Source organism: Neolamprologus multifasciatus, chromosome 7 (assembly GCF_963576455.1).
Source record: "Neolamprologus multifasciatus chromosome 7, fNeoMul1.2, whole genome shotgun sequence".
In the NCBI taxonomy this organism is placed as follows: domain Eukaryota; kingdom Metazoa; phylum Chordata; class Actinopteri; order Cichliformes; family Cichlidae; genus Neolamprologus; species Neolamprologus multifasciatus.
In genome coordinates, this window is record NC_140445.1 from 52,504,496 (window position 1) to 52,516,821 (window position 12,326).

The window sequence follows — 12,326 nt, forward strand, 5'->3', positions numbered from 1 at the left end:
TGGTAAAAGTAATGATCATCCATATACTGTATGTCCTTGAAAATTAAGAGTGTCTTTGGCCTTCAGCGTCACCACAATACACAGAGTTCAGTGCCTTTGTACAGCATCTTATTATCTTCTTTTGATACTAATTGTAATAGATTAACATGTTGGATTGAGAATGAATCCCTGGTCAGTAAATCGTATTCTTCATTATCACATGCATATACTGCAGAAGTTATATGGCCTTTCCAATCAAGTCCTTGAGAAATCCAAAGTATTTACAGTAGAAGTACAATTTTAAACTCCATACACATTATAAAAATGACTAAATAAAAAATAAATGTACTAATTTATCTCTTCATAAGAAAATAAACATGACCGTAAAGCTACTTTTCTTCAACACCATAAACTCACGTACAGTACTACAGACAGAGTATTCACATTGTAAGGCCATTATGACGATGTAATTCAAGATAAAACCTGGGAAAATGAGAAACGGATGTTCTTTACAGCGTCGCGACAACAGGCCAAAAAAACTCAAAATGATAGAAAAATAAATTCTCCTCGTCCCACTGAGCCACCCGTCTTATTGTCGTCACGCAGCCAGACATGCAGAGCTACAGTGGGGCTGATCCATGCAGGGTCCTCTATATGTAGACGGGCGTCTCCTGTCCCGTCAGCAGTCTGAACATCACAGCAGGCATCGTCTTCATGTTGATCTGGCGCAGAGGGAGAGATGAAAGAAGCAGGGTGGGTAAAACGCAGGGTGTCAAACATGTGGCACACGGGCCCTGAATTGGCACCCCAAAGACTCTGAGGTGGCCCACAGGAAAGATTTGGGACTTTTAACTGCATTTTTATAAATTGTACAGTTTTTTCTACTGATAAAGGCCTCCTTCACGATTGTTCGTACTACACCTAAGTTAAAGAAAAAAAACAAAAAATGAAATGACAAAGAAATCCTATTTTTTCACCATCTAATAGAAGAGTTTCTATTTCTTTATGGTATCTTTTAAAAAGCAAGAAGAAACTTTGCTTTATTATTACAGGTCAGTCTGGGCAATGAGATACATTTTCTGTGCTTTTACACATCTATTACTTACAGTTTAGTCCCAAAGTGTCATGCTTACAGATTTCTTCCATTTACTACAGCAGAATGTCTTTATCATATAGAAAAACTGAGACATGCAGCTAAAATTGTACTTCTTTTTTTGTATGTGAAGATATCAGAGGGGTTCTGACTGGGGTTAAACTTATGCCTCGCCTGAAAGTCAAAGTGGGCTGTATGTGGCCCACAATGTAAAGTGAGCTCCCCGGGTTAACCCATCAACTTCAGATGCATTTACACATGCACAGATATGTAATCGGCCCTAATTTACTTACTCCTCTCTGTCCCACCAGAGACTGAGAAAAGGATTCAGATGTATTGCTGTCAAACAGAGATTTTTTCTATCAGAATGTACACTTGAAGAAATTACAGAGAAAATTAAGTTAAAGTTTTAAAAAAGTTGCTAAACCCACATATTCGGTACATATTTTTGATTATGTTTAACTTTATTTACAGCATTGAAGCATTGAGCATCACAACACAGCTTTTCCCATAAAACTGGGATCTGAACCATCAGGTCTCCTCTGTATTCTCCATCCATTTGTTTGTGTTTAATACTAGTTTGATATGTTGCCATATTCATTTACTTTGGTCAAGAGTTAAAAGATGCATAACAATTTCCTGAAAAAATAAAAAAAAATCAATGTGAAGCACGAGCTGCCCGACAGTTCGTTTGAAACAGCTGAGTTTATCTAATTGATTTCATGAAACGGCAAACAACGTGATGGTTTTATTGGAGTTAATGTGCTGGACTATGAGTCAACAAGGAAGGGCAAAAGAATTTCCCAAAATGTTCCTTTAAAGCACGCTCATAAGGATAAATTGTAAACTTGCACTCAAGGAAATAGATTCCTGTAATCACTGTGAAAGTACACAATAGTTAATTACTCTGGAACGGGAGTTTTCTCACACAAACATCCTGTACTAGTCAGTTTTAATTTAAAAAAATATTTAACCATGGTTTGTTTAATCACAGGATTTTATTGACTTTATTGACCCATCACTTACAGGCATTCTGTGGCCCTGTGTGTACCCAGTGATTTGGCTTTAAACCAAACTCTAATGTGCATGCATCTATGAAGGCCTGTGTGGCACAGTGTTTGTGTGGTGCAGTAATCGGAGAAAATTGCCATCTTGTGTCATGAGGAGTTCCTACCTCACCCACAGAGATGGACAGGGTTTGAACTATCTTCTCGTGTGCCATGGCAACGACACTCTGACCATTTATTTCAATGATTCTGTGTCCAACACGAACGCCGCCTCTCTCAGCGATGCCGCCTCGCATCAGGCTGCAGATCTGAGGAAGCAAAATAACCCCAAATGTGTAACTGCATCATAAATACCAACACTCCCAGTCAACAAGGGGATATGTTGTAAATATTAACATATTTTTGGCATGTACTACAATAGCTTTCATGGTTAACAGTTCACAGTTCCTCATTTATCCTGGCCCTGGTGCAGCAGCTCAAAAACTATCAGAGCAGAATGTGCCTGAGCTTTTGGCTCACAGCAATTATTTGTACATATGCTGACCTCATTATTGCTATTTTTAACATAAGCAGCCATCATTGTAATGCTATAACATGACAAAAAAACTGCATGCACCTAAGCATTTAATAAGCCTGAGTTGAAAGTTCAATCTTAAGTTTACAGTCATGGTAACGAGTGATACGGCTGCACTCACAATGCCATTTTGAACACTGAAGCCGAGCTGGAACTTGAGATCGGGTCTCTTGATGAGGACGGTGGTGACAGGAGGGCAGCTTACAATACTCAGCTTTACCTTCACCTGGTTCTTCAGACCCTGGGACACATTCAGAAACGCATTCACATGTTTTCAGAAGTCAAAAGGTTTGTGGAGGTGTACTAAAGACTGGTGCCGTCCCCGTGCTTATGTGGTATTTCTATGTGCTTGTTAGTGTCATGGTCAAAATTACATTTATTCATTCGTGTTCTTCTTTCCTGTCCACTTAATCCTTTTAGGGTGAAAAGAGAGACCACCTAAAAGTCCACTAATATTTAGGTACTTTCACTGTAATTAATAATGATAATGGATTGGATTTATATAGCGCTTTTCAAGGCACCCAACGCGCTTTACAATGCCACTATTCATTCACTCTCGCATTCACACACTGGTGGAGGCAAGCTACAGTTGTAGCCACAGCTGCCCTGGGGCAGACTGCCATATCGCGCCTTCGGCCCCTCTGGCCAACACCAGTAGGGTAAAGTGTCTTGCCCAAGGACACAACGACCAGGACAGAGAGGCCGGGGATCGAACCGGCGACCTTCCGGTTACAGATGCGCTTCCCAACCCCCTGAGCCACGGTCGCCCTGAAATTCATACTTTTGGGCTGTTCAGTCCAGCACTACTAACTACAGATAGTTTTCCTTGTGCTATTCTTTGATTCAAATACTTCCTTATCTAACTTACGACTCTAAGTAAAGGGCTAACTGGAGGTTCCTGATGTACTCCATACCTTAATGATACCCTGGCAGGTGGCCAGTGGCAGCCCCACGAGACTGGTGTCATTGATGGACATAATCTGGTCGCCCACGCTGAGTTTTCCAGAGCGAGCTGCGGGCCCACTGTTCAGCATGCTGGCCAGGATGACCGTGGGCAGAATGGAGCCCCAGCCAGACTCGACTATTACCACACCGAGGATCTCGCCTTTCTGCTTCTCTATATACAGCTGTAATACAGTATACAAGTATTTTTTAAACCTTTTTAAGCACACTTTGTATTTCATATTGAAAATTAGCGAGATTCTGTTAGGGTGGAAAATCCATCAGTCATCATTTACAATTAGCCAACAGTGGAATAAAAAAAATGTCACACCTCTTTACAGTTGTCTGAATTTGAGAAATGAACGAGGTCATCGTGGTACATTTCCTGGGAGCTGATGATGTCACTGTATTGTTTCTGGCTCAGGTCGGTGGGATTGATGCCATTGGCTCGCAGGAATTCTCTGTAGGCCACACTGAACGCCTGACCAATAGACTGTGCGATTAGCTGCGCCTACGGGAAGGGGAGCATTTGGGGGAAACCGCTCAGCAGAAAGGCTATCCCAGCTGACAACAGCAAGGAAGTGACCAGAGATTACTGTAAATATGTAAAACTAGAGCGTAAACTAGAAAAGAATGACAGTACTTACATCCTCTGATTCAAAGACATAGCAGATCATTCTGTACTGGCTCTTCCCTTCGCTGGTGGAGTCCGACGATTCAGAGAGCTCCTCTGATGAGGCCTGAGACATGCGCCTCCGTGCCATCAGAACTACAATGCTGCCGATGTCTGCGATGTAGGAGATGGTCCGCAAGGCACTGTCCATCATTGTTTCCTATGAGGAACAAAAGTAATGGCAATCATGTCTGAAAATAAATTGTGTTTATGCACAAGAAGAAGGCAACACACAAATTTAAGAGCCACTGACCTGTGTGTCAGCATTCAGTACTTTGACAGCTTTAGTGGAGATAAACAGGTCCACTTCTGTCATCATTTGAGAATCTTCATCTTGGCTCTTTGAGATAAACAGAATTTTAATAAGACGTTTTGCATTTCAGAGAATGAATGTGATGCTTTAATCTTGCATAGCATTTTTTTTCTTGCTCCTCGATAATAATGCTTGTGCTTATGAGACAGTTCAAATTATTCTTTTCAAACTTTGCTTTTGTGACCAGCAGTTCATTTATAGTTACATTCAAGGCACAAGCACAGGATATAACACTTAATACACAGGAACAAAAACACGTGTTATGTGGTGGTATCAAAAGAACAAAGTGGCCAAACGAAAGACATGCAACAGCTCCACTGTGTGGTAAATAGATGAGGTTACTGCACAGCTGACTTTTTATAAATAGGTCACAAGCAACATACAGTTGTGGTCAGAAGTATATATATACGTGTTATGGTCATTGTAATTTAGTGCCTAATTATTTCTTTGAACTGTTCATTTTCTCAGTGTGGAAAGATTGTACAGCATACATCTTTATTGCACTTTAAAAAGAACTGGGTGCACAAGTTTGACTTTAGTTTGTATTTTTTTCTAATCCACACAGTTTTAGATGTATACATACACCTCCACTAATATTTGGTTAAACGTCCCTTAGCAAGTTACACCTTTACCAGAAGCTTTTTGTAGCTATTAAGAAACTTCTGGCATAATTCCTGGTGTATATTTGACCACTCTTCTTGGCACAGACCTGGTTTTTGGTAAGGCCATTCCAGCTGTTTAACGTTAGCCTGCTTCATCCATTGAAAAACCACCTCACACGTGTGTTTTGGATCACTGAGCTACTGGAACACGCTGAAGAACTTGGAGATAGTCATTCTTCTTCATTATTCCATCCACTTTGTACAATGTAACAGTACTGCTGACAGCAAAACGGCCACAGTGCACGATGCTACCACCACCGTCCTTTACAGTTGGTACAGTGTTCTTAGGTTTGAAGCTTTCACCTTTACAAACATGCTTGTTGTCAAGTGTGGCCAAATAGCTCAATCTTTGTCTCATATGGCCATAAAACCTTTCTCCAGAAGGCCAGAAGGCATTTGGCTTGTCCATGTGGGCAGCTGCAAATTTCCCTCGAGCTTGAAGGTTTTCATTTTGGAGTGGGAGCTTCTTTCTTGGTCGGCACCCTCTCAGTCTGTGATGATATAAAACTGGATTCACTGTGGACAGTGATGCTGGTGTTCCAGCAGTTTCCAGCTCATGGTAGGCTTGGGCCTTAGTGGTTCCTGGGTTATTCCTGAACATCCTAACCAAATTCCTCTTATTGTAGGGGGACAGTCTGGGTCTGAACCCAGATCTCGGCAAAGTGATGACACATCTGAATAATATAGTTATTTACAGTTGTTTAAGTTAACAGGCCTTAACCTTGTCAAGTTAAAAGACAGAATTCAGCACCACTTATTAAAAGATTAGTTAGTGTATCTTTATAATTGAGCCTGTATGTATACTTCTGACCCTGTGTGTATTAAATAACATCCAACCTTAAATCAAACTTGTGGACCCAGTTCTTTTTAAAGTAATTCGAGATGTATGCTGTATAATCATTTTACCCTTAAAAATCATTAAAAATACAAAATTGCCCATGATAAATGGATGTAAACTTCCATCCATCCATTCACTTCCGCTTATCCTTTTCAGGGTCGCGGGGGGCGCTGGAGCTGGACAGGTTGCCAGTCTGTCACAGGGCTAACACACAGAGACAGACAACCATTCGCTCTCACATTCACACCTATGGGCAATTTAGATTGATCAATTGACCTATCCCCACTAACTGCATGTCTTTGGACTGTGGGAGGAAGCCGGAGTACCCACAGAGAACCCACACCAACATGGGGAGAACATGCAAACTCCACACAGAAAGACCCTGGCCTGAACTACATACATATTATTTATTTCAACTGCGAGCATACATGTAGAATAAAGTCAAATCCCTAATAAAGTCGAGTCCCTCCAGCCAAAAATAAAAGCCAACTTTTCTAAGGCTGAAAATCCCAGATGGAGAACATCAAGAGAATCTAATCAAGTCTCTTGGACCCGAATTCAATTTGTTCCCTAGATTTCATTTCAGTTTGTTCCCACATTTTGATGCTGGCCAATTTAAAGATTTATGAACTAAATGGATGCATGTTGGTAGCTGTAACAACCCTGAAGAAGAATTACCTTGATTTGACTGACAGCTTCATGAGCCTGGGACATGCGGACACTCTTGGATGGGTTTTTATCAGACAAAACTTGAGTGCAGCCAAGGTAGTTAGCAGCAAAGATGATCCCATCAATAAGGTCTTCTGGCTCACAGGGACCTGGGACTGTGTGACAAAAAGACCCCTGTAACGTGCAGCACAGATTCATAAAAATGACAACATTTTGAGAATATTCTGAGATATTTACCGTCCTCAAAGCTGGGAAACGAAGCAGCTTCCTGTGTTTTCTTTTTAAAAAAATGTAACAAGTTGGACTTCAAGGGCAAATATTTTGCAGATACAGTATAAAAACCTATATCTATCTCAATATCCACAACTGCATACATACAAAACTTAGGAATACGATTAAAGAGACAGTAAAAGACAGTTTTTTGAGCAAAAACTGGATGATAAGAAGCTAAAAGTAACTGAATTTTAACCTTGGGAGTGTTGCTGTCTTCTGCAGAAACAGGCTCTGGACACTGAGACCTCGTCGCCTGCTCTGGCAACTCCTCAGGTATTGCAGCCGGGCTGAGCTTCTCATTCTGCTAAACAAAAATAAGTGGGGGGTGTTTTCTTCTTATCTTGGACAGTTTGTGTTTTTTACCATTTCTTGTTGTCCTGTGCCGATAAGAAGAACTCATAAAAAGTGATGAAGACTACTTCTGGCGATGCATAAAATTAAAATTGTGCTGATCCCCTCTAAACCACAGCGGAGGCAGGTTTGGCACAAACATTTACAATCACAAGCCACAGGGGACAAGAGCTGACAAAGATGTGTCCTATTTGCATTGCTTACCTGCTGGGGTTTCTCTAGCCGTCTCTGTCTCTCCTCGAGAGACTCCCTCTGTTGTTCTGGTGTGTGAAGAGGAGCCAGGGATGGCTTGATAACCCTGGGTTCGTTCTCCCGGCTGTTAGCAGTGGAATTACTGGGTCTGGGAACAGGAGGAGGCTCTCTGTGAGGCTGGGGTTTCTGGGTTTCAGTAGGAGGCTGAGCATGGGAGTGGCGAGGTGGGGGAATAGGGTGTTGCTTACTGGAACTGGACCTAGATTTGGTCCTCACGGCAACTTTTTTGCAGTCCCTGGGCAAAGCCTTTGGACGCTGCTCAGTGTTGCTGGTCATGCATCCTTTGATCCCAGAGGCAATATGCTCGATGCCCTCTCCTGTTCCCCTCCTTCCTCGCCCTTTACCCTGCCGCTCCTTCTCCTTTGAATCCATGTGAGATGGCTCACACTTCTTGCTGGCTCCTAGGACATTAGGGTTCCTTGTGACTCGGACGTCGCCTTCTCTTTGCCGTTCCTCTCCCCCCTTCCTAATTCTTTCGTTCTCATTACCCTGATAAAGGCTAGCCTGCCTCTGAATACTGTCCTCCGTCTCCTCTAAATCCTCTATAAATTTGGCCCCATCTAGCACCTCTTCTATCTCATCTCCATCACCGAAGAAAAACCTGTCCTCCTGGTCCTTTTTAACTCCCCCTTCTGTTTCATCACCAGCAACTGGAGCACAATGCGACCTGAAGCGATGGCTCATCTTACTCAGCTTAGCGTCTGATTGTGATCCCTCACCTATTTCTGTGCCACGCCGTGGTCTCGGAGTCATCTGGTCAGGAGCACTGGTGTTCTCATTAATATTATCACTGACAGCATGCTTTATATAGCCACCGTCCTCAGGACAGTACTGCTTGTAATACCTCATGTCCACACCGCCCTCTCTGTTCAAATGCAGAACCTCATCATAGTCCTGCTCGACATCGGAGCCCACGTTGTCGTACTCAGAGCAGGTGTCCTCCATGTCCTCAGGACTAGGGTCACAACTCATGTAATAGTGATTTGCAGAAACAGGAGAAGTCAGCTGGTCATTATTATCCTCCTCCAGCGCACAAGGTGGTTGCTCAGTCGCTTCGTTCACCAAACCTCCCCGCTCTTCTTTGCTCTGTCCAGGACCGGGGCATGATGAAGTGCCGGGTACCAATATTTTGGAAATGGATCCTGGCCTCTTTCCATGAGCCATAACTGGCCCCTTTAGCCCACTACCCTAAGCCCTGTAAACATTAATAGAAAGTTCAATTTCACATTTTTGAAAAATGTTATATTTTCAACAGTATATCATCATTCAGACTCTTTATATTATCATGAAAAATAACTGAACACATATTGTATTTTGCAAATGACGTAGGTTCATCACACTGGAGAAATCACCTTCCAAAGACTTCGATGCTCTCTTTCATAAAAACAGAAACTCTTCAGCAACTCTTCCCAGTTTTCGAGCTCCTCCGCTACAAGCCTACAGCACAGGTGCCGTCAAATTTAAATAACCAAACATCAAAGATTCCTCTTTGCATGTGGTCAAAGATCCACTTTTGTATTACAGTGACTATCTCTGTCACACTTTAAAAACACACACACATCCTCCCTCCGTACCAAACATCCATATTTTACTTACATGCACCATCTCAGTCCATTTGTCTTTGATGGTGTTTGTTATCTGTGATCTTGGTCCGTTGTGCCTGCTCTAATTTTGTCTTGATGTCCTGCAGAACAGGAAGCCTGCAGTAAAACTACAGACACACAGCCTTCCTTCTGCAACACTGCTCTCTATTCTTAGCACCTCCCACCACAGAAGCACAGACATATGCAGATGCTCCATACTGGCTTATTGTAAGTCAGTCTGCCTTCACACACAATTTAAACTCCTCTCTTGCAGGTGAAAGTCATCTGCTTAACCTAGTCTAGCTCTCTCACACACCGCTTGAAATATAATATCCTAAAAAGTTATTACAAAATTCTGGCACAAGTAATGCTGACAAAAATGCTGCCCATGCCTGCTTTCAGATTGTAGCATGTGGTGTTTTCTATAAACTATGTTATTGTTTTATAGTTTGCTAAACAGTATCTTCAAGAAGCTGCCCTGAAAAACAGTAAAGAACCAAAGAACAACAACACAAAACTCTACTGTCTAAATTAGTCAGAAAGTACTTTACAGCTGAACTGATAGAAAATAATTGTGGAAAAAATGATTACAGCTGTTAATTAAAAGTAAATGCCTACATTTAACGAGTTCCAGCCTCTCGAATGTAACTATTTGATTTTTTTCTGTCATTTTTTTACTGATAGTCTACAGTTGACAGAAACGAGAAATTTTAAATAGAGACATGATAGTCTACATTGACCAGACACTTTATAAGGTACACCTAAATGGCACAGAGCTGAACCCACTTGTGCTTTCGGAACTGCCTTAATTCTTCATGGCATGGATTCAACAAGGGTCTGGAAACATTCCTCAGAGACTTTGGTCCATATTGACATGACAGCATCACACATTTGCTGCAGATTTGTTGGCTGCACCTCCATAATGTGAAGTCCACCACACCCCAAAGCTGCACTACTAGATTGAGATTGGGTGACTGTGGAGGTCATTTGAGTACAGTGAACTTACTGTTGTGTTCTGGAAAGCAGTTAGAGATGATTTGAGCTTTGTGATATGGTGTGTTCTTCTGCTGTCATAAAAGGATGGACATGGTCAGAAACAGTAACCAGGTAGGCTGTGGTGTTTAAGTGATGCTCAGTTGGCACTAAGAGGCCTAAAGTGTGCCAGGAAAATATACTTGGAACCACTGCTGGTGCTGCTTTTATGGTTTTTACTCCAGATTCAGACCCTATTTTGCAGCAGTCTCAGTTTCCTGTTCTTATCTGAGAAGAGTGGCACCTTGTGTGGTCTTTTGCTGCTGTCACCCATCCGCTTCAAGGACTAACATCATGTGCATTCAGAGATGCTCTTCTATATGCATAGACTGTACCAAGTACTTATTTGAATGACTGTTGCCTTCCTATCATCTCGAAGCAGTCTGGCCATTCTCATCTAACCTCTGACATTCAACAAGGAAACTGCCGCTCACTGGATCTTATCTCTTTTTCTGACCATTTTTCTCTATAAACCCTAGAAATGGCTGTAATCTCAGTAGATCAGCAAGTTCTGAAATACTCAGAGCAGCCTGCCTTGCACCAACAACCATGCCACATTCAAAGTCCCTTAAATCAGCCCCATTTCTCATTCCAATGCTCAGTTTCAATGTCAACAGCCTGGTTCGACCATGTCTGCATGCGTAAATATGCATTTAGGCATATGCCATTAACTTTGTTGCCATGTGATTGGCTCATTAAATATTTGCGTTAACAAGCAGCTGAACAGGTGTACCTGACAAAGTGGCTGGTGAGTGTGCATTCAACATATATTCTCAATCAAGAAAACATCTGGCAGATTGAGAAATAGGGAAATATCTGTTATTCGCAGCCCTACAGTAATAATACAAATGTACAACAGCAGGATTTAACACCAGTAAATTAGAGAGTATCCATCAATACAACATAAAAATGCGGTTGATTGTATTTATCAATATTATAATGATATAATTTATGATTCTCTCAGCTCTGAATTCCACCAAATCTCTTTTCATCCCTGTCATCACTTAAAAGAAGTGAGCTCCTTAAGTGTGAATGTGATGCTCTCAGTTTAGTAATACAGGCTTTATATTTGATTAGTACAGGGTGTGTGAGAGGCAGCACACTGACAGTGCTGTGCTACACGCCCAGTATAAACATGCCATCATCAGCATCCTCATCTCAGCATGAAGCATCTAAGCTTGAGGCTGAAAAGAAAAATCATAGAGCAAACTATTTGGCTCAAGCTAAAAAGACTCCACAACAAAATGAATCCTATCAGTGTTGATCAGGTCATTATGCAACTGGGATTATAGCATCATCAGCACAAAAAACCTCTAATCCCTGCTAACAGACCTAAGCATGACTTCTCCATGGTGCTGAACTGGCAATTAAAACAACAGGGGCAATTACAGAGTAGAACTGGCCTTCACCGTTGCAGTTTTCTTGCACCTGCCCTGCCCTTGAAGAATGAGTGGTAGTATTTTATAAAGCTATTACGCCTAACTTTTGCCGCAGCTGCAGGGGTGGTTGTTGCTGTGGCTCCAGTCTCCCCACAAGTGGACGCCGCATTTCCCTCTGCCTAGATGTCGATAAGATATTCGGATATGTCCTGCGCATATAGCGTGCATTAATGGAGCGCGCTCCCTCCACACACGCTCTCTAGTGGTTATACCATCTGGCGGCATCTTGTTATCCTACAGCAGCTGGAAAATTCACATCGACCTTGATGTGAAGCATCGAGACTGCACCATGCTGACACCCAACTAATGGGCTGATGTGCCACAGGAGCACGCACATCTAGCATCGTTTTCGCTCTGTGACAGAAACGCGAGCAGGCCTACATGCATCAATATTGCATGCTCCCCTCTATACGTGCATTAATATATGTGTGTGCCACTTACCGACATCAGTCCTGTGGGGGCCTCTCCCTTAAAATGCCCGTTTGCTGATCAGATGAGATTGCTCTCCGGGATGGTGATTTTTGAATAAAAGCCGCACAGCAGCCCAGGAACCTGTGTAGAAAATACACCCCCTAACACAGGCACACACGCACCATGTGCTCACTAGTCGCACTGTTCTACCCAACATAAAACAGACTTATCATTA

At 42.2% G+C, this 12,326-nt stretch overlaps 1 protein-coding gene across 6 annotated transcripts; it reads right to left on the reverse strand.

Moving 5' to 3' along the window:
• Nucleotides 1–563: 563 nt before the first annotated feature.
• Nucleotides 564–12,313, reverse strand: apba2a (amyloid beta (A4) precursor protein-binding, family A, member 2a). 6 transcript variants are annotated; one of them, XM_085167174.1, is made up of 12 exons: nucleotides 12,122–12,311; nucleotides 7,579–8,821; nucleotides 7,220–7,327; nucleotides 6,988–7,027; nucleotides 6,760–6,905; nucleotides 4,522–4,608; nucleotides 4,243–4,428; nucleotides 3,927–4,106; nucleotides 3,568–3,780; nucleotides 2,775–2,894; nucleotides 2,247–2,387; nucleotides 564–701 (listed from the first exon to the last, which is right to left on the reverse strand). In XM_085167174.1, exons 2-12 carry the CDS (start codon nucleotides 8,788–8,790, stop codon nucleotides 630–632), a joined length of 2,505 nt encoding a protein of 834 aa, XP_085023300.1. In that variant the 5' UTR covers nucleotides 8,791–8,821; nucleotides 12,122–12,311; the 3' UTR covers nucleotides 564–629. The 6 variants fall into 6 exon arrangements, with proteins under 6 accessions (XP_085023300.1, XP_085023301.1, XP_085023297.1 ...); XM_085167175.1 differs by having other exon boundaries at nucleotides 7,220–7,324; nucleotides 12,122–12,310; XM_085167171.1 differs by adding an exon at nucleotides 9,223–9,310 and having other exon boundaries at nucleotides 583–2,387; nucleotides 12,122–12,313.
• Nucleotides 12,314–12,326: the final 13 nt, after the last annotated feature.